General features: G+C 37.3%; 2 protein-coding genes and 1 long non-coding RNA gene across 3 annotated transcripts; 2 read left to right on the top strand and 1 right to left on the bottom strand.

The window, feature by feature from the left end:
- The first annotated feature begins 143 nt into the window (after window positions 1–143).
- LOC137965880 (bifunctional bis(5'-adenosyl)-triphosphatase/adenylylsulfatase FHIT) lies at window positions 144–5,243 on the top strand. The gene is made up of 5 exons (XM_068812255.1): window positions 144–359; window positions 452–562; window positions 2,330–2,476; window positions 4,470–4,568; window positions 4,698–5,243. Exons 1-5 carry the CDS (start codon window positions 147–149, stop codon window positions 4,812–4,814), a joined length of 687 nt encoding a protein of 228 aa, XP_068668356.1. The 5' UTR covers window positions 144–146; the 3' UTR covers window positions 4,815–5,243.
- A 656-nt stretch (window positions 5,244–5,899) lies between these two features.
- LOC137966440 (large ribosomal subunit protein bL17c-like) lies at window positions 5,900–13,537 on the top strand. The gene is made up of 3 exons (XM_068813050.1): window positions 5,900–6,147; window positions 6,482–6,891; window positions 13,302–13,537. The coding sequence occupies exons 1-2, from the start codon at window positions 5,928–5,930 to the stop codon at window positions 6,889–6,891; spliced, it is 630 nt and encodes a 209-aa protein (XP_068669151.1). The 5' UTR covers window positions 5,900–5,927; the 3' UTR covers window positions 13,302–13,537.
- Window positions 13,538–14,889: 1,352 nt separating this feature from the next.
- LOC137966420 (uncharacterized) lies at window positions 14,890–16,765 on the bottom strand. Its single transcript, XR_011116208.1, has 2 exons — window positions 16,486–16,765; window positions 14,890–15,455 (listed from the first exon to the last, which is right to left on the bottom strand). It is a non-coding gene; the product is annotated as an uncharacterized lncRNA (long non-coding RNA).
- Between the last annotated feature and the right edge of the window lie 6,021 nt (window positions 16,766–22,786).

Here is a 22,786-nt window from a genome sequence, read left to right as displayed (position 1 = left end):
GAATTGCATTAAAAAAGGTCAAAAAACGCTAAAATTAAATATATTATTTTATTATTTAATATTTTTATTAAAATAAAATAAAATTTAAAATAATATTTATATATTGATAAACTCGCATCAATGGAGGTGCCGCGGAGGAGCGAATAATGTTGAGAATGCGGATTTTAAAGGGGCTTCTTCGACCCAATTCACGCATTACAGACAGTCTCTGTTGTCAGCTACAGTGGCGAGGGCTTCTCACCCCCATTTCGCGATTCAGCTCCTATTCTCCTCGTCTGTCTCGTAAGCGTGTGTTTCTCCACTCTGAAGCGCATTTTACCCGACCTTCTTGTCTCTCTGTCAGAACCGCGGCGTCCAAGGTATAGACTGAAAGAAGAAGTTTTCTGTAGTTTTTGTTAATCGATTCTATGTCGTTCTTTGTAAGTGTTTTTTTTTTTTACCGGAATTGCAGATGGAAGCGGAAGCTTATACGTTCGGACCGTATAAGATACATCCAAAGGAGGTTTTTTACTCCACGCAGCTATCGTATTCAATGGTGAATTTGAGGCCTATCATACCTGGTATGAGGTATTTTTTGTGTTTGTTTATCAAGCCCCCTCACATTCGTCGGCTTTTCGGAAGAGAAAACTACTGAGCACTTGTTATTAAAAAAAGTAAAAATAAAGAAAAAACTATGCGCTTGCGTGATATTCTGAGAATCAAAATGGACTACATTGAAATTTGTTGGTTTAGAAAAAAATTGATTGAATGCATATATGGCACCTGAGCGACTTCATGGATGACTATCATCTTTAGATGAGTTTTATAACCTCTTAAATGTATCTTTTCTATTTTTTTTGTCAGTCATTTGTAAATGTTACTTGAGCTGGAGATCATTTTACATGACAGCTATTGGATCGGTTATACCTTTCGATGCAGAAGTTTGGGCAGTGAAGTAATGTTATTCATGTAAGATGTGTGTGGGAGATATGAAAATGTTGAGATAGCATAAAAAATTAAAAAGTCAAAATTAGGAATGAATTTATTATTTAAGGTTTAATTGTATCAATCATTGGCAACAAAATAGGGGAGAAAAAGGATTGACATTGTTGAACCCAGTGTAGTTATAACAGGTCGGATGATGGAATATTAGCAGTGAATTCCGGAACAGTTGTAAATTGAAGAAGTGACTTATGAGAATTGCAAACATAAACCACATTCAAAGGACCTCGGTCCTCTTCTAGAAGATGATCCTTTAACTAGCAAGCAAGCCTAATGCATCTCTCTCTCTCTCTCTCTCTCTTTGAGCAAGTGTATATAATGTTTATACATGTTGCTTCCATCTGTATCATTAGTTATGCTGGTCATCCATTTGTAGTACAATATGTCCTTTTTGTTTTATTAATTTTTATTTTTATTTGCTTTTCTGAATTTGCAGGTCATATCCTTTTTAATCCAGGAATCATGTTTTCCTATTCAGTTTGATGAAACTAGGGGCTTACACATTTTCTTGGCATATATTGAACATTATGATACCCTTCCAGTGATGTTGCCTTGATGCACATAAAGATGTGCTTTATCAACAAATGATGTACTATTTTATTTCCTGTAGTTATTAAATATTAGTTCTTCTGTTAAAAGAAATAGTTCTTCCATGTCTATAACTGATTTAAATGCTTTTTAATTCTTCGGCACGTATAAGCTGTCCAATTTCACAGGTTTACAGCAGACTTGTTTAATATTAGTTTGGTGGAATAGCAGGACTGCAAACGACTGAATTCAGCCTGCATACAATTGTCATGAATGCATTAGCATATTACTTCATTGTACTCTTACATTCTGACTTAAGCTATATTCTTGCATGGGTTCTAACAACATTAGTTTAGTGATAGAGGATGTGTGATGTCCCACCGTGGATGAGTGGAAGAAATCTTGGGGCTTTTTATCAAAGGATGTGTCTCTTGTTTGGGGCAGTTTGATGCTGACAAGTGATGTAAGAGTTGTGTGGATTTGCTTACTGCAATATGGAGTCCATAAAGAGGGTCCAGGTGCCTTGATGAGGGTTTTGGGAGTCAGCACAGGGAGCTGTGATGCCCTACCTCAGATAACTGAGAGAGGTTAAAGTTCCTTGTATGGTTTGGTTGAGAGTCATTGGATGGCTAGTCCTCTGGAGGAGGCTCAATGTTATGTTATTTCCTGTTCCATTAGTGTGTGGTGGGCTTGCATCATAAGTCTGCTAAAACAATGTTTTTGTGTTATACAAGGCTTTCTTTGGTTTAATGCTATTTGATGTGTACTCTGAAGGACCTCATGTTTGTTCTCAATCCAATTTGGTCCTTAACATTCTTCACATGTGCTTGTATGCCCAAGGCGTGAAGTAAAGCGGTTTGTGGATCTAACTGCTGAAGAGACTAGTGATTTATGGCTTACTGCACAACAAGTAGGAGGTCGGCTTGAGTGTCATTATAATGCATCATCGATTACTTTTTCCATCCAAGTAAGCTTTCCTGTATTTTTTTGTTATTTCCCATAATTTCTTGCATTTTGCTTTACTTGAAGCTCTTAGTTACTGTTGTTATCCCTTTCTTTTTTATGCTTCTTTTTACATCCATATGACTATGAGTTTGTCTGCAATACATGAGTACGATGCATGAATGAACTCGAGAGATGGTTGAATAAATCCAGCATACCTTGTCAACATAGATCCTGCTAAGTTTCTGTATTATTTTAATTCACATGGATTCTCTAGCGCTGCCATTCAAAGGAAGATTCATTCGAGAATTTATTTTCTAAAGGAAGTTGAAAGCTTCATTACTCGTTGGGACTTTTAGATATCGGTTGGTTTGTTCAAGCAACATGAACTTCACGAAATTAATGTCCTAATAGCTAAAATTGGAGTAATTAGGCAACAGCTTATTGTAGGCAATACTTTGGCTGTACAGTATTTTGATTTCTTATATCACATGATATTTTGTAGGAATCTTGTATCTCTGGGAGACTCTTGTATCTTTCTCTTCTTTAGGATCATTCCCTTTGTTCAGGTTAAAAAGAAAAAAAAAAGGACAAGTACAATCTAATAACAGGTCTCAGTTGAGTTCAGTCACTCAAGCCTGTTTGGCTCAAAAGAAAATTTTTAGAACTCTGATTACTTGGATTTGATCATGTGTATGCTTAGGCTGCTGTTTTTTTTTATAATCTCTTGTGGAAAGGCAGTAAACTTGGATTCTGCATCCAAATAATGTAATGCTACTCAGGGCTTGGTGGAAAACTATATCCCTCTGTTGCAGACTGCAGAATCAGACCTTTTTGACTTTCTGGTAACAGGGAATTCTAGGAATCTCTCATCTCATTCAGTTAGAAAATTTCTCTACTTTATAAGCTTTTGGGCTTTAAGATGTAGTTGAACCTTCAGCTCCATTGGTCGAAAATTTGGGAAACCATGTGAAAAGAATGCCAGCACTACCTGAAGGATGATAAGTAGTTTGGTGGGTCAATGGGAGGGGTGTCAGCGGAGTGGATGGAAGTAGCAAGGGGATGAGATCAGAAAATATCAGCATTTAATCCTAAAACCATTGATTGATTTGCGCTTTCTCAAAAAACTTGGCTGCTCTACAAGTGTGGCATGTGAAAAATTCCACAGATAACTCATGGTCATACATGAAGATTTAAGATGGATGAATTCTCTAAAAATCAAATAAGACTAGATGCAACAAACAAATGGTTTATCTCATTACCTCCAAGAAAAAAAACTGGTTCAACTCATTAAGTCCTCTAGTGGAGTGAGTTTCAAGCAAAAGAATTCTTTTCATCCCATCTCGTTTAATAATTTGCTTATTATTTTCTTTCTTTTGATTATGAAAAGTTAGTGTTACAAAACCATTCAGTTGAATCGGATCCAACTCCTTGTTCGTGTCAGAAGTTAGTATGGTCTAGAGATGGGGTAAAACCCTGTCGCTAAGTTGGGTTTATTAGTCTAATTGGTGAATTGGGCTTGGTCAGCCAGGAAGTTCTTCCCCACACGTCCCAGAGAGGGAAGAGGGGTGACTCTTTTGGCATCAATGGGGAAGGAGCCCAATTGTCACCAGAAATTGGGGATGGAAGCGGTGACAATGGTCCCGTCCCCCTTCCTCTCATTGAATAAATCATGGAGAGGGGAAGGGTGAGGGGGCCCCCACCCCCTGTTCACTTTGACCATAGGGGAGGGATCCCTTGTCTCAGAAAAAAGTAGTGGCTCTGCACCCCCACCCCATGCATAGATTGGGAGAAGCTCCTGTGATCCGGAATTTTTTAAAACTAACTATGAAATGGCATCAGATGATATCATGCTGGGTCAATTGGTAGTCAAACCTTTGTTCAACGTGGGCAACACACTGAGTCGATTTTTATAACATTGAGATATTGTTGTCTTTTATCTCCACTGATCTAAGGTATCTTGTGGTTCCTTTTTTTTTTTTTTAAAAAAAGTATCTTATGGTTCATTGCGATACCAGGATGGGCCTCAGGCAGGTCAGACGGTACCCCATGTGCACATCCATATAATCCCAAGAAAAGCTAATGACTTTGAGAAGAACGATGAGGTCTACGATGCTGTAAGAGATTATTCCATGCTTTTATATTACTGTTTGTTCTTAGACGTGTTTCACCAGTTGCTTATTTCCATTTTTGGCTATCCTTAGACGTTGAAAACTAAATGGATCTTCATGTTTTATCTTCTCTAGATGGATGTGAAGGAGAAGGAACTAAAGGACAAGCTCGACTTGGACAAGGACAGGACAGACAGAAGCATGGACGAAATGGCTCGAGAGGCAGACGAGCTTCGAGCGCTTTTCACATGAAGATAAAATCATATTATTCTTCATTCAGCTGCCTGTATCATGAGATTTTTCAGCATCCATTGAAAGGAATGAGTTGATTTAGATAGATCTAAGGAGCTTTATATGGACTGTTTTCTTATTAGGTTCCTGGAATAGATGAAACAGGATTTCCCAGTCCCATGGAGCAGGAGTTCTCTCATCTAATTAATGGAGGGTGAACTAGACATTGTTTCATTCATAAATTTGGAATTGCAAACTAGTTCCCACAAATTCAAATATGGAGTTTGAGATAGGCTTGTTCATGTAACCCAAGTGAATGAGTTTCTTTAAAACTCCTCATGTGATTTGTAAGAACTAAAGTTTGCATGTTCCATATAAACTAGCAAATCAGACCTAGATGAATGGCCCCTCTTGATACTTCTCATATGATTTGTAAGAACTAAGTTTGTTTGTTTACATGGCCGACTATCATGCTAAAAGGGGCTCTTCCTTCCAATACCTCCAATACATCGATGTAGAAGATAGTCCATCTCGCTAGGTTGTATTTCTCCTGATGTTCATAGGATCATCAAAACTCCTGTGTGTGATATTCACGGAGATCTTGTAAATCAAAATAGGGTCTCAAATATCTCCTCAGTTTGGACTAAGTTGGTTCCACCGGTAGGATAAAGAATAACAGGAAAAAAATAGAACTAACCCGTCAATTTGGGATCCAATTTGGGATTTTTGAAAGAAAAATATAATGTTATTTTTTAAGATTATTTGTATTTTTATATGATTAAAGTTAAGTAATTATATTTATTAATAAATTTAAATTTATATAATGTGTAATGATTTAATATTAAATATGTAATTTTTTTAATTAAAAAATATGAAAAATGTGACAATAAAATGATCTATAAATTGATGTATTTTTTGCTTATGCAAATTGCGTATATGTCTAACTCAGTAAGTGCCACCAACATCGGACGGTTTTAATCACGCTAAGATATCGTAGTCTCCACGTGGACGGACAAGAATTTACCATCAGATAAGGGTAAATCTGGAATCCTTGTTCGTAAAACCAGATGAGGTTATCGGGAGCCGGGCGCTTAGGGGGGAGAGAGACCAAGAGAGCGGGCACACCCATCTTCCATGGCTTCTGCTGCTACTTCTTTGGCGACCACCTGGAGCATGACTTCTCTCCGCTCCGCTCTCCCTTCGAACCGCTCTCTTCCAAAATCTTCTCTTCGGCTTCCGTCCACTTCAAGTTATAGTGCTCCCTCGCAGCTCAAACGCTCTCCGGTGCAGTCCAGAATTTTGACGTCCTTTTCTGGTCTCACTCCAGCTAAGCCTCTTCTGTCGTTTGGTTCAGGTAATGTATTTTTGTTTCCCTCGATTTTGTTTATGCTACATTGGGTGTGTACAGTATATGGGGAGAGTGGTCTCCTTTTACTTAGTTTCCCCAGCACGAAAATTTCTTCAAACTTTCCAGCATGGTTTGGAAGATGACTAGGCTGGGACTTGGGTGTTTTTAGCTCTCTTCTCGATTTGGCGGTCCATTTTTCTTTTTTTACTTTTATTTTTTAACTGCGATTAAGTTGGTTTTTCTAATATCATTTGTGATAAGCTTTTTATTTTTGGGTTGAAATGCTTGCTGGAATATTTAACGTCTATCTAGTTGCAAACCCTGTTGTTCATTTATTCAGATGATAGCAGCTTTGAGCATAATTTTACCACCATTGATAACGGAAGTAGATTCTTCGCTATGAGACACGGAAGGAAAGTTCCTATGCTCAATAGACCTCCTGACCAGCGTAGAGCACTGCTTCGTGGTCTCACTAGTCAACTTCTCAAGTATGGCCGGATAAAAACTACCCGGGCAAGAGCAAAGGCTATGAGGAAATATGTTGATAAAATGATAACATTGGCCAAGGATGGTTCCCTCCACAAAAGAAGGCAGGCTTTGGGCTTCATTTATGAAAAACAGATCGTGCATGCCTTGTTTGCTGAGGTCCAAGATAGGTATGGGGAAAGGAATGGAGGATATACAAGAATTATCAGGACATTGCCCAGGAGAGGAGACAATGCACCAATGGCCTATATTGAGCTTGTATAGGTAATCTGAAACTAATTTTTTTGTTTAAAAATGCAGTTTGATGACAATGATACAGGTTTCTTAGTCATTGTGATTACTTCATGGATCTAGAATACCTGCCTGATGTTTGCTAGCTGCATGCTGTAGAAGCTGCTTGCAGTCTTTCAAGATTGGAGACTTGACTTAGATATGTAATATTAAAAGTTGAGTTCTTGCTACCATTTTTCAAGTTCCGAAATTCATGATAAAGTATTACAGAACTTAATGATGACTATGTTTTTGGCATGTTATCAAATCCATTTTAATCTCTGATCATGATAACTTGATCTGTAGAAGAGAATGCTTGTCATTTGGATAAGAGAAGATGTATCTTTAGAGAAAAACTTTGTATATCAGATAGTTATTATGAGAATGTGGATTGGTCTAGTAGAAAAGACAAGGAAATGTGGAATTGGTCTACCTCTCGATCTGTACCAGTAGCTTCCTTGAAAGATCATTCCTCCTTTCTCATGTGGAACTTACATGTTCCTAATGGCTGCTCATTTCATGTGGAATGTGATGAAAGGAAAATTGGTGCTCAATAAATTAATGGGAAGATGATAAGAACCCGGAAGAAGAAGCAAGCTCTTGCAAATTTGGGAGAAAGAACATGAGATAGAGAGAAAACGGGGAGAGAATTTAGGTAGAAAAAAAAATAACTTAAAAGCTTGGGGCATGACGTCCTCAGCCCTTAACTTCTTCTCACAACAAAAATAAAAATATTAAAATCCTACTAGGACATCAAGAATTAAAAAGGAAATTTTTATTTCTAATGAACTACCTCCTGCTAATCTTGGACAATACTCCTATTTCTAGGCAACTTTCCGTGCCTAAGCAAACTCTAATCCTCACTTCCTCTTAATCCTTTTCTGAATATTTTATAAATTAATAACTCAGACTAATCAGATTCTAACTCAGGTTCTCCCCCAAAAACTTTCTAAATTTAGAATCCTCCTCAAGTTGGACCTCCCTTCCTCCTTCTCGTTACCCTTCCACCTTCTTAATTATTGCAACAACATTATTAACCCCCACTGTATTTCTTACTAATAAAATTAATTACAAATATGCCCTTCCCTTAGACATGTGAGTATCAATCAACCCCTCCTACAAGAACCTGTCCTCGAGGTTTGGCAATGAACAATGCGACTTGTGTCATCCATTGTTCCATGGTCTTGAGCTTTTTATAGACCTCAGCTCCCAAGGGAGGAACACCTAACAGTTGAATTATGGGCCACAAGGAATTGGAAGGAAGTGAATTTGTGCACAAAAACTCTTGTGGAGCTTCCCCTGCTTGAAGAAAAGAGCCGAGCATGGATATTTTCTAGTTGGCAATTTGGTGGAGCTCAACCTTCATGATGTTGATGAAGCATTCAACTTGTTACTTGTGGTCACCTACTACCTTGGGAAGGTCAAAAAACAAATCAACCACATAGGGAGAACTGATGCGGTTATTGTGAAGCTCTACCCAAAGAAGTCAACACTAGCTAGACATTGTTGAGGCTCAAACGGAGCATTATCTTGTGGTTGGTTATGCTCTGCACAACAAATTGACAATAGCCAGCTTTCATGACTCTCTAAATGAAAGATCTCTACTGATGGTGTGGCAGCCTCCTCGTGCAAAGAAATCACAGCTGCATCTTTCGCTAAGATGGGCTCTATTCAGATTTTGGTATCTATTACGGTTAATTAAGGCTGGACTTTGTATCAATTAGAAATAAAAAAAATGCTTTTCTATATGGTGATCTTTAAGAAGAAGCATATATGATACAACCTCTAGAGTTTGTTGCTTAAGGGTGGAGCGTAAAGTATGTCAGTTGAAGAAAACTATTTTTGGTCTAAAACAAAGTCCACGAGTTTGTTTTAAAAACTCAATGACATAATGATAGTATTGGTTTTATAAGAGTCATTTTGATCATTTTTCCTTTATGCGCAAGAAGCAAACTAGGATGTGATCTTTATGGTTTATGGGATGATATCGTATTTATGGAGGTGACACAATTGGAATTGAAGAAACCAAAGGCCATTTAAAACAAAATTTTCAGACTAAAGATTTGGGCAAATTAAAATACCAAGTGTCTCACAGTAAAGAAGGTATTCTATTGTCTCAAGACCGGCTGAATCCCAATGGGTACTAGTTTGTATCTACATGACAAAAGGAACCAAAGCTGAAAGATGAATAGAGTACCACCGGTTGCTTGGTAAGTTGCTATATGCGATTATATCTCATTAGGATATAGCTTATGTAGTGGAGTTATTAGCCAATTTATGGAGGAACCAAGAAAAATCCATCGTGAAGCAATGGTTAGAATCTTGAAGTATTTGAAAGAAGCTCCTGGAAAAGGCTTGAGTTTTCACCCACATAAACAATTGGATGTCTATTCTGATGCTGAGTATGCTAGTTCCAAAATGGACAAAAGGTCTACAATTGGCTATTGTATATTTGTAAGGGGAAACTTGGTGACTTGGAAAAACAAGAAACAAACTATGGTGGCTTGCTTCAGTGCAGAAGCAGAATATAGGGCAATGACCCATCCTTCCTATGAATTGATGTGGATTAAAGGTCTTATGGCTGAATTCGGATTTGTCACTGACAAGCCCATACAATGTTTTGTGAGAGTAAAACAGTCATCTTTGTTGCTAGCAAACTGGTTGTCCATAAAAGAACCAAGCAAATACACTTTATTAGAGATATAGTGTTGTTTGGCTAGATTTCTACACCTTATGTTAGATCCTTAAGCAGTTGGGAGGTATCCTCAGCAAATCTCTATCTGGAAAGGAATTTACTATCTTTTGTAGCAAGTTGGGCTTACTAGACATACATGTCCCAACTTGAGGGGAGTGTAGAGTGACGAGATTATAAGGGGTATGCTTGTAATTTTTGTCACTTTTATGTCTTTATTATATGAAGGTGTAAATGGATTAGTTTCTCTTCGAATATTGAAAAAAGGGAGATGGGGGAACTACTGAATGGGAGGACATTTTTTCGCTTGTCCATTGTCTGCACTCGAATATGCTGAGAAAAAAGGGAGGGGAACTGAGACAAAGACTAACAGAGGCACTGAATGGGAGAAGAATTTTTTTGATTATTTGATGTTTCCACTCTTCTTGTTCCAATATGCAGAGAAAGAAAGGGAGGAGGCAATTAGATACTTGTCATTGGACGAAGAATACTTGTTGTTGGATAAAGATGGAGAATGAAAGTAAAGAGCAAAACTTAAAAGAACGAAAATAAAAATGGAAAGTTTTCTGAGGCTAAAAGAGGTGGTTCTCCAAGATTGTTTCCCTGATTGAGTTTAAAAAAGAAGGAACCGAACGGTTCCCAAAAAGAGGAAGCTAGGAAACCTAAAAAGAGGGAACGCAAAAAGTAAATGATTAAAAAGTAAAAGTAAAAAAATTCTAAATTAAGTCTGTTTTCTGATACCTTTTTTTTTTTTTTTTTATGAACTGTTTTCTGATACCTAATACTTAGGATTGGGATTTGAGGGTAATACGATAGTGTTTAGGATCTGGATACGTACTGGATTTAGATTTCTGATTTTGTTTAAAAACTAAATCAGATACTTATTGGATATCTGAATTCGTCTAGTAGAACTGAAATGTTGGATTTATCCAAAATTTGGATTTGGCGTCGGATCGAATCTGTATCCGTTGACAACCCTAATTATATGCAATTACTCAAGGGTAGTTTATCAAATCACTTTAAAGTCTTTTTATCTTCCTCATGTGTAGATGGGCTTTAAGACTTGTACTTAAGCATTAGAGGGGTCAATTGCTGCCCTCATCAATCATAACCAAATTAATGCAGGTTACTGTCCTGCTTCTCTCTTCAACATCTATCTTCCTCCAGCAATAATCTCTTGATTCTACGGATACAACAGCAAAAAAAATTCTACTCTAATCAACTTCTTCCTAATATTGCACACTACTATTTTTAAGCAACTTCCATGCCTAAGCAAACTCTTAAACTCTTAACTCATGTTTCCTCATAATGCTGTCCCAGTCTTTCTAAATTAAGAATAATTCACGCCTAATCAAATTCTAATTCATATCCTCTCTTGAATTTTTCTAAATTTGGAAACCTCGTCAAGTTTAACATCCCTTCCTCCTTCATCCTATTTTACCCTTCCGTCTTCTTAATCAATTATAACAGCATCTTAACTCTCATCCTAGTCTCAATAGGCATTGGGATTTAGCATTGCTGATTGGCCATGTTTAAATATTCTTAGCTGGGAGCATTTTTGGCCAGTTGTCTAGTACTGGGATGACTCTTTAAACGCGTGCTATGCTGTTGCACTACAGCGCCTATGGAATGAGAAGTGTCAGAAGTTTTTGAGGCAAACTGAGCTGAATTGAGGAACATGAGAGCACCATTTAGCTACATTCTTAAAAGTCATGCCACTGCAAAGTTTTTAATGACCTTCATAGTTCACGGATATCTATCTTGGAGATTTCATGAGTTAGAAGTTTGATGGAAGTTCTTGATGAAATTGAGGTCTTAAATGATGATGGCTCTAGAGGAAATGGAGGTACCATAAGAGTGAGAATAGTGGTAATCAGAAACTATGATGAGTTTTAATGTCATGCCATAGCCTTTTGCAATGTGTAAAGTTCATTAAGCAAGAGCCAAAAAAGCTTGTTGAATTGTTTTAACTCACAGAAAAGCCTTCTGGAACCCTCTTGGCGAAAGATACATCACCTCTACTGGAAGTTGAGGGCGACATTCGGGAAATCTAGGATTTGTATTCTGGTTTTTGGCAAATATCACTACAGATTCTCTATCTGTAGGTAGCATCGTCCTGCAACATGCTGTTGCCAATCACGCCCCTTGTTATCCTTGCAGTAGCTGCCTATTTCTGGGATTTTTAGCACTTTTTGATGCTTCATAACAAATTGCTCTTTTTCAATAAAAAAGGTTGATACAAATAAATTCCAGCAAAAGCAAGAGAGCCTATTGTCTGGGAGTTTTACCACTCTTTTGATGCTTTAATAAGAAATTGTTCTTGTTGATTCAAGATAAATTCCAGCACAGGCAAGACAAACAATATTTTAACCTACTTAGTGTATTTTGTGCCTTCAGTTAAAAAAAAAGATTCATAGAAGAAACAAGAAATAATATTTACCAGACGAGCATCTCATCGAAAAGTGATGTTCACAGGTCCTGTGCAAGTGACAAGATGTCTCATTATGCCTATTGAGTGATAAAGCCTTTTTGTCACAAGGGTCAATGTGTGTCCTGGGCTCATTTATTTGTTTCAAGGTGATTGCTTGAGCGTGTGGAACTAGTAGTAGGAGAACAGTCTGACATTGATTATGGGTTTGGATGATCATGAACTTATAAGTTGGGAATTTACCTTATAACTTGACTAGTTATTTTGGGTAGACATGGATTTGACTTCAAATGGTACAAGAAAAAATGAGAGCCCAAGGTTGTTTATTTGTTTTTTACATCTCTGGTTTGGTTGTCTTGAGGCCTACCCATGAGCCAAGCTTTGAAATGTAAATGCCCTCCTGCCTGAAAGGGCCACACTCATGTATCTCAAGTTTGTGCTTGAGTATGTGAAACATGTTAGATTGTGCACATTGATTATGGGTTTCAATGATCCTTAAGCTTAGTAATTGGATAGTGACTTCCTAACTTGGCCAATTATTTTGGCAATGTGTTGGGTAAAAGATTCCACTATCTTATTGCTCTAGACGTGCTGCATGTTGTCCGCTAGTGAGAAAATTTCTGGGAGAGTAGTTCCAAATATATTTGGGGTTGTAAGATATTTTATTTATTGGTTGGGAGGATACATAGTTCTAGTCTTCTTGGTTGGACTGGCCCAACCTCATTACAATGTCAAAGTGAAGCCAAGCTAATTTGTTTCTGTTTACTGTGACTATGGTCGTGTGTATATCTTTTCCTCATCTTGGCTATCAAATTGCCTGTGAAGCCTGGATGTGAGGTAGTGTTTGAGGGTAAAAGATTGTTGTATTCTGTGGCGATTCTTATACTCCAAGTTTCAGGCTAGTTATTTAAGCATGAGACCAGTTATTGAGGGAAAATAGTCTGAAGCATCAGTTTTAGCCTGGAAAGATCTTACGCGTATCCGTTGTGCTTATTATTGGGAACAGGTAACCCAACTTTGTCTTGTCATTCGGGAGGGGCCACCAGACTTGAACAATACCAGTCCAGCAGCAATCTCTTTTCTCAAGTTAAAAGCACTTTGCTGTTTCTGCTTTGTGCATGTTTTATATGTCAGGGTCTGTCATATAAAAAACAGACCAAATTAGCTTGTTGCATCTCTTTGCTATTGCAGCAGGGTGTGTTTCCAATTTTCTCATGCATGTCATCTTCTAACTCTTCAGCATACATGTCCTTATTCGAGTTCTCACTGCCTCGTATACTGCAGGTCACTGGATATTGTTTCTTGCTACGTCTTGCTGTCGATGCTTCGAAAGAATTTTGTTCAAGTTGTATAATTCTAACTGTGTGCTCAAGTTTTTCTTTGTTTAAATGTATACTGGTCTAGTATTCTTGAGCTTCCTCAACATTCAACCAAGCTTCAAGAGCACTTTGCACAGGATGTCCATTTTTTTCATATTTGTAATGCCATTTGTTGTACTAAACTAATATCATCTTCATATGTTCTCATGTTAATGAGTTATCGAAAACTAAACTAACATAATTCGTTGTGAGCTAAGTGTAGTGGGTTTCTAGCTACAGACTTGGGCACTAAACCACCAAGAAACCCACTGAAGAAAGCTTCCACTTAAACTAGGAAATCACTACACTTAGCTAACAACTTCTACAAGATCTACATCCCCTGCAATCTCCCTCTTACGATAACGTGCCTGTGTAATGTTTGAAACGTAGTGAATGTTGTTAACCTGGGTTTTTTGGAACTTCAACCATCCACTCCTTGTGTGAACCATGGAGGTTGAAAGAACCTTACCAAACCCTAGTTGCTTGCCCTTAAATTTGCATGCATGAAACATGGAAAATGCTTGTGAACCTTTGAAGAACAGGTTCCTACCTCTTTTAGAATGATCATTTCCCACAGTTAAAGTTACATCCATGGCAGAAGAGCCAAACCTTTTCTGACCATGCAGTAGCAGCCATGGAAAAAGATTGCCCACGATAACACAAGAATCTTTTGTCAACTCTCTTGCGTGCAGACAAGAGTCAGATGTAGCTTTCTTTCGTCCAAGGAGGCGTCCAAGGCCAAAGCTTTCATTCCCATGTGGGCACTGGCCTCATGGCTGAGCTCTGCCAAAAATATCTATCAAGAGCCTGTGGACTGTGTTGTTCTAATCTGGGAATTGCATGTGCTTTGACTGTACCAGATGTGGGGAGGGGTACCAATGCATTATTGAGCAAGTAGTAGGGTTAGCTTCTGGTTCTCTGTTTTTCCATATGTGAGGTCGAACAAAAGGGATCATTGGTAAGAAATGATAGGGAGGGTGGTCCCTCGGCCCCGCGAAAGAAATTGAGAGAGAAAGAAAGAAAAAATAGATTGGAGTAGCTATCTCCATTATTTATTTTTAATTTTAAACTTTTGAAAATTTCTCTCTTTACGTGATGTAATTAGTGGTGTTATTCACCGATTTTTAGTAGTTGACTTGGACCTAACCACCTTTTTAAGTGGATGGACGGCCTGAGATGTGTAAAAAGATGTTACAAGAGAGTGGTTCAAGCTAAGACATGGTACATCTATACTGAGACGCCCTTGAAAGTACTTGTAGTTGTTCATAAACTTATCTAATCTATAAATATAAAACCAAAAAAAAAAAAAAAAAAAAAGAGAAGAACTTGTAGAACCAATTTCATCTTCTACATAAATGTGAAAAAGGGATAGTGATTGTTTTGTTTTAAATTCCAAATGTGATAGTAAACAATATTTGTATTGATAAATGAGATAAGTTCCTGCTAAAAACCCTTGACAGTTAAAAAATATAATGTCAGGTCTATTTCACCTGTTAAAATGACATCCTTGAATATTTTAAAAATTCAATTTAACAACAGTAAACTTCACCAAATCAGATAAGAATTTCCATTTTATACAAGTTTGATTCTTTCTTTGAAAGGAAATGATAGAACTTGCAGGGGCTGCTCCAGTTTTTCAGCTTCTTTCAACTTCTGCATCTATTTGCACATTTGAGGTGTTTGAGTCTTGTAAGCATCTTTTACATGTCTTTTCAAGCAAGTATTGAAAACCCAGATTTCTATTTATGAGAGCAGAAAAATCTCAAAAGGCATTAATAGTGTCAAAATTTGTTTTCTCCTTCTTCTCAAACTTCCATTATTCCTTCTTCCAGTCAACCAAGAAACTGCTGCTTCAACTATGGAGGGCAAGATGGGTCCCCTGAAGGATCCTACTCTGGCAACACCACTGCATGGAAAAGAAAACCAGGAACTAACATGGGTTTTCAACAAGTTAGAAATAGACAACTTACCTTGAGTGAGAAAGATTTCATATCTGTAGCTTTCTCAATACCTTCACCAGCAGCATGTGCTTTCACTGTACCAGATGTAAGGAGGTTTGGTCCACCGAGGAAGGGAGAAACTAAACACACAGGAGAAAAGACAAGAAACACAGAATGCAAGGTGGTTCAGCCAATCTGACTACATTCATTGGCAAGGACAGAGAAAACAAGTCTTTCAGTAGTTCTTACAAAAGGGATTTAAACCCTAGACAAAAAGTATATCAATCCGAGACATCAAGCTAAACAAATCCCTAAAGATTAGATGGGTTTACGGTTTAGGGTCTAGGGCACATCTCAGATTTTTAGCTACCCGAAACAGTCTTAGAAAACATATATGCCTACCCTTGGTCCTGATGAAGAACATGAGAGAACTTCTAGCTGTATACACAAACTAATTGAGCTTCACTATGCAACAAATATAAAAAAAAATTACTTGTTGAACCAGTTTTCTCTTCTACATAAATGTGATAAAAATTTTGATTTTTGATTTGCTTTTTCTTTGTTTTTTAATTTCAAATGCTGATTTTTTAGACAAGTTAGGAAGCAATGATCAAATTAAAGGACTTCCACTAACTCTTTACATTTAAAACCTTAATGTGAGGCCTGTTTTACCTGCTAAATAATATTCTTAAATATTTAAAATTCAAAATCAAATAGAATTTTCTACCTTATCAAGGGAAAAAATTTCCCAGGAGTAGGGGTGATCCAATTCTTCGTTTTGAATTTCCCCAGCATCTTCTACATGTCTTTTCAGACAAGTAATATAGACCCATTTTTTTTATAAATACGACTAAGAGTTTTTCAATGCGAGCCTTAATGTGAGACAGAATCAAGCTGTTCAATCATGTGGGAGGAGCAGAAAATCTTGAGAGCACAACTACATGTCAAATTTTGTTTTCTTTCTTCTCAAGCTTCCGTCAAATACTTATTCCAGAAACTGCTGCTTCAACTATGGAGGGCAACAAGAGTCCTCAGAGAGAAACCAAGAACAAGATGTCCCCGGAAAGAAACCAAGAACGACATGGATCCTCCTTTGAAAACACCATTTTCCCAACAAAGAAAACCAGGAAATGAAATGGGGTTCCAACCAGTGAGAAACAGACTGCTTACCTTGAGTCAGGAAGCTTTCACATCAATAACTTTCTCAATACCTTCAACAGCAGCATCTCATCTGTTTCTCTGTCTGATGCAAACTCTGCTGCCCATTCGGAGCTGCATTTATTTGCCTGGGTAGAATACTGACTGCTGAGTTATGGTGTTTCCCTTTCACACGATTGAGAGTTTCCATCAAACATGTGGTGTGCAGCAATTCATTTCTCAAGTTTCAGACACGTTACTTTCAGCACCTCTTTTCCTTTTTCCACAGTTTTAGCAGTCCAACCAATGAAAAAAAGTGGTTTTTCTAGAAATGTATCTTTCATGAGAGGATATTTCTAAGAAACCCGGAGAGAAAAAACTGGTTTTCTAGAAATGTATATTACCTGAGAGGATATTCCTAAGAAACCCAGAGAGAAGTATTGAAGATGGACTTCCGTGAGCTCACAATTCTATAATTACATAATAACCAGGTTATTTATATTAAATATTTATTTAACTAATTAAAATTCATTAAATATATTTGATTATGATAAATAAATTAACTTAAAATTAGGTGAACCGTGAAATTAAGACCCTCAACCAAACCGGTTCTCTCACCATAAATGAACTAATAATTAGACCGGCCCAATAGGTCGGCATGGTGGGCCATACTTGAGTTAAGCCCAAAGAGGAAAAGGTGCAAAAACTTAATGCACCCCCTACGACAATTCAACAGAGGTGGCCCACTGGCTCAAATTGTCTTGAAACTGATCATCACAAAGGGCTGTCTGGGCCCACCACAAAGGGCAGGGGGTCTTTTATTCCCCACATGGCAGTGTCCTAAAATGTCTTTCAAATGTAAATCCTGCACATGTGAAAGGGCCCACACGTGTTGTGGTCCAGACCAATCATTCCTTCCTTCAACAGCCTTGCCTTACATCATGAAAGTTTATGCCCTTCACTTTGCTTGAAATGTTAGTATCATTTTATTTATTTATTTATTTAAATATATAAATATATTTATATATCTATATCCCAGCGATTAGGTGAAATGAGAAGAGAGGGAAAAAACAGGGAACGAGAGGCAAGCGGAGATGTATCGCCTCCGCCATTGATCAAGATCGAATGGCCATAAACGTTGTTTCATATTTTCTACACGAATTTGAGTTTTGTACCCGATCATTCCTTTCTCTCTATATATACATAAAATAATACTATATAAACCGATATGGGATATATCTATATATCGTTCTTCTCAAAACCGGAAAAATACCTATAGTTCAAAAATCACGACCACCAATCGAATATCTTTCGAAGATAAAAATGCTTGAAAATTATAATATGGTTAGCAACTCCCATCTTCCACCAACTTTGTGAGGGTTTGGCCATTCCTCCTGTCGCAACCATTCTTCTTTAACTTCGTGATAAGAGAATAAGAACAGACGGGTCACTTTCTTGGCATTTTTTTAAATATTCGCCTATTTCCCATCCACTTCAACCTGATCTTGTTCCTTGACTCACTCCGCAATTGGTGGAATTTGTCAATAAATTATTAAGTCTTTTAAGCATTACAAAGTAAGTAATTCTCACTAAACAAAGCTATTACCTTAGTTATTCTTGAATATTCACCTTTTATTCATCAGCTAAGGGAAACTCGAAAACCCCCGAAAAACTCAATGATGGGTTAGGTACTTGGCTTTTCGCACTTAACAGACCGTTCTTTTGGGTTATATTGGCTAAGCGTTTGACACCATCGATTCCTTTAACCGAGTCTTTTTGTCTCTAAAAGTATGGATTAACTAAAGAGTGTTGCTCCATTTGTATCTACTAAATTTTATCGTCGCTTACTTTAATCATGAACTAGACAAGAACATCATTTTGTAGCGTAACAACCAGCGTTACCCGACAAATCAGGATTAAGGAATGTTATCATCCCTAGCTGCAGATTAATAAAATAAAAGCTGATTTACTACATATAAGAGCTTCTTTATTAAAAAAAAACAAGCAAGCAAACAGTGTTGGGACCATTGATATCTGTTCATGTCTCACTATTTATTAGTTTTATTGATCCAACACAACCTGAAGTTATCAAACCAGCTGCATGCTCTTCCCCCAAGCTTACGACAACACAGACAATTAAACAACTGATTGTGATATCTATCCACAGAAGCTCTATATTTTCACTCTGAAAATGCTTCTTCTTTTTCTTTTTTGATAAAACAAGGCATTTTCTCAAACACCCAGATGTCCATGGCAGGTTTCTGAAGATTTGAAGTACAGAAACTTCATGGGAAACCAGGTGTTTGATGGAGAAGCTCAGTGAGAGAATCACCGTCCAGCCATGGTGTGTAGAGCTCTTTCAGAACAAGTTGCCTATTTCTCTTTTCTTCTCTCTCTTTCTGGGTTAGAAAAAAGCCAAAAGCAGCTAAAAAATATGGAGACTGTCGCTTAGTAGTGGGAATCGCATCTCTTTCATTGCAATAGAGACTTGAGAGACATTTTCTCCCTCTTCTTTTTCTCTTTCTTTCTCTCCACGAATGTTTCAGAGCTGCTAACATTTTATGTGATTGACCCATGAAAAGCTCCCACCTCGGCCAGCAAGTAAGGCAAGAGCCAATTGGGTGATGCCATGTGGAAGCATCTTCCCATGTCTACTCCTCCTTTTGGGTATCTGACTTATCTAAAGAGATGATTGATGGGTTTTTTTAATATATTTCAATGGCAGACATTGAAGACATGAAGCATATAAATAAAGAAGAAACACTGGAAGACCATTGGACAGGTAAGTTATGGTTTTCTTAGTGTTTTAACAGTAGTTTCCACTTAGGGAGATAACAAAGGTGAGTTTTCATGGAGATGATTAAACCCTATGAATATTTTCTTGTTGTTGCTGTTGTTGTTGTTATAGTTGTTTTTTGATTTTCTAAGGATAAACTTTGATATGTTCTTAGACCTAGATTTTTTTTATTTTAATTTCAATACAGTCGGTGTATATCACATATCTAGAGTGAATGGGTTGAGGTCGATTTGAACTCTTGATTTCTTAGAAGTTCTTATGGGAGAGCTTCTCCAATTACAGGAAAAAAAATGTTAAGTTTATTACCTAATGTTTACGTAATATTTTGTTTTTTTCTAAGTAGCGGAAAAAATAAATTCATTAATTTTAAAATTTAATTGAAGTGGCTTGCATGTCTTAGTGGAAGACTTTAACTTCCAATAAGACTTCAGGCAGTAAAGACCAAGACCGAGTCTCTAATTGTGACATTGTTTAATTTGTGGTTCGCCCTTGCGCTCCTCTGAGCCTCAAGTTAATGAAAATTTAGTGCTCGAACACAACTTCATAGACCTTAATCGGGTCAACTTCTAAGGTTCAACATATTTTTTTTGTTTTTATTTGTTATTCTTCATGACTGATGATAACATTGATGAGATATTTTTATAGGAGATTGATTTTCTTATTCATTCCATTTGATGGTATTTGTAGTTGGCTCATCCTTATCGGATAGATTCTATTCATCGAATAAAATAATTTTCCAGTAGTTGGTGTATTACAAAGGGGTTTGATATTATTTACTCGTTTACTAATGTGATTGGGTGTTGTTTCCATTTTAGAGTGTTGTTATTGGATGATTTGCACTAATTAAAAAATCTTAACTAATGATGTATTCATTGTTGAGGAGCCAAGGAGCATCGAGATTTAGATATTTTCAGCTATATAAAATAATAATAATAACAACAACAATAACTATAAGGAATGAAAAGGTCCCTCCTCTTTATGTGCCCCTTCAAATTTCTTTAGAGTTGGGCATCTTCTCCTTGCTATTCACTTCCTTTCAAAATAAATAAATAAATAAAAACTTTACATTCGGAAGGAATACTTAAGGATTCAACATATCTCGTTAAATTTTTGTTTTCGTATCTTCTACTAGACTTAACTGAATAAATGGTTATCATAATATTATTGGTTAAACAACATTCATTTATCTAACTAATTCTAACGTAGGTGTTAGTACCAATCATGCAACTAATAACGAAAAGAATTTGACGACTTCCCATCGCTCAAATCACGACAAACTCAAATTACTCAAATCACATTATCAACAAATTCAAACTACCAGAATCACATGTTATAACAATGAAACAAATAAGAGCTTAACTCGCACATTCGAACTCACTCAAACACCAAAATATCAATAATAACTGTCAGAGTTAGGTGGTTCAGGTCCACCTGAGTTAGGTATTTGGCTTTTCGCACTTAACAGACCGGTTTGTTGAGGTCTATTGGTTAGGCATTTGACATGGTATTAGAACTGGGTACCACGTTCCGCGTTCGAATCCCGGTGGAAGCGGTAGGGAACAGGAACGGTGGGTGTCAGAGCTAGGTGGTTTCGGTTCACCTGGGTTAGGTTTTGTCCACCCCTGGTCCACCTGGGTTAGGTATTTGGCTTTCCGCACTTAACAGACTGGTCTGTTGAGTTATATTGGCTAAGCGTTTGACATGGTATTAGAGCTGGGCACCATGTTTTGCGTTCGAATCCCGGTGGAAGCTGTAGGGAACGAGAACGGTGGGTGTCAGAGCTAGGTGGTTCCGGTCCACCTGGGTTAGGTTCTGTCCACCCCTGGTCCACATGGGTTAGGTACTTGGTTTTCTGCACTTAACAGACCAGTTTGTTGAGTTCTATTAGCTAGGCGTTTGACATGGTATCAGAGTTGGGCACCACGTTCTGCGTTCGAATCCCGGTAGAAGCGGTAGAGAACGGGAACGGTGGGTGTCAGAGCTAGGTGGTTCCGATCCACCCAGGTTAGGTTCCGTCCACCCATGGTCACCTAGGTTAGGTACTTGGCTTTCCGCACTTAACAAACCGGTCTGTTGAGTTTTATTGGCTAAGCGCTAGGTCAAATACATCGAAAACAATTATTCTAGTAAAAAACTGTCACTCCTCCTAATGAAACATTTACTACTAATACTTATTCAAGAGCCTAATGACATGAAAATCAAAATAAGTGGAAATAACTCTAGCACAGAGAATCTTAACTCTAGACTCAAAATTGAACTTAGCCTCCATGAAACTCGAATCAAACTCTTTATCTCAAATTCAAGGACTAAACTGGGGGTGGGTAAAAGGAGACTAGGATGTGGCTCCACTCATCTGTTTTTTTATAAAACTAAGTGGTTCATTGAGGGCCAGGACCAGGTCGACCTGGTTAACTCACTTGTCGACAAAATGTGAACCATAAGTCTTCCCTTGCACCCATCTTTCATTTCATGTGAGAAAGAGTCAAAAAGGAGCTTTTTGGGTATTTCCTTTTTCACGGCTCTTTTGGCCGTCTTCTGGAAACGGCTCAGCACTAACCCGCTCGGGTTCCCTCCGCCACGAGTTTTTTCCTCTTCGGGTTATCAGGGAGGTTAGTTAGCGTCAGACGCATGTTAGATCCTCTAAATTTTCTTGCTACTAAGTTTGATGTATCACTTCATTTATTTTGTATTTCTCTTATACTTATCGATTTTAAAGGAAACTAAAGCTTGATGAATCGAGTAGTAATTGGACTTGTACAAATAGGATTAATCGATCTGTACTTGTCGAAATTCCAGGTGTTTCACTTCGGTACGACTATTGTTCATGTTTTTTAATTTTTTTAGCTTCGAGAACAATATCATTTTGGTTCGAGGTTTAAATTTATAATAAGAATTTTAAAGTCACTTTAGTCCTAAGTTTTGTATATAATAAGTCATAAATGTATAGGTTAAGCATTATGCTTAATTAATTCGATCTGTCGATCGGTGGCAAATATCTATCTTGTATTTATGGGCAAATATTTGAAAATAAGTAAATGTTTAAAAAATAAATATAATTTTATGAAAATTTATAAAAAATAATTCAAACCCCAACATAATTATAATAAATTCTCAAATATTTATGACAATAATGACCCAGGAAAAGATACTTTCTCCGACAAAATTATTGCCTTAAAATTGTCCACAATAATTCTAATTTTAAATTAATTATTATCGACAACAACAAATAATAATAATTTAATATCATAATTTCACCATCAAAATCCATCAATTGTGTTTTGGGTCCACATGGAATTAGTTCAACCAAACTGGGGGTGGCTCCTGATTTAGGAATCTCATACGTCTCTCACGGTAGCAACTCCCCCCCGTCTCCCTACAAAATTTCCCATAAAAGAAACCTTCTGCCCTTTCCGTCCATGACGTCATCCCACTCACTCTACACGTGCGATTTCCCCGTGTTTATCTTTCCAGCGAGCCTCGTCCACGATCCATATAAATATCCTGCCCGAGGCTCAGACCTGAGAAGCCAACCCAGTG

Source organism: Aristolochia californica, unplaced genomic scaffold, assembly GCF_029961685.1.
Source record: "Aristolochia californica isolate CCGP_79_NKW_82.1479 unplaced genomic scaffold, dmAriCali1.0.hap1 SCAF_5, whole genome shotgun sequence".
In the NCBI taxonomy this organism is placed as follows: domain Eukaryota; kingdom Viridiplantae; phylum Streptophyta; class Magnoliopsida; order Piperales; family Aristolochiaceae; genus Aristolochia; species Aristolochia californica.
Note: the sequence above shows the minus strand (reverse complement) of the source record. Positions and strands in the feature narration are given on the sequence as shown.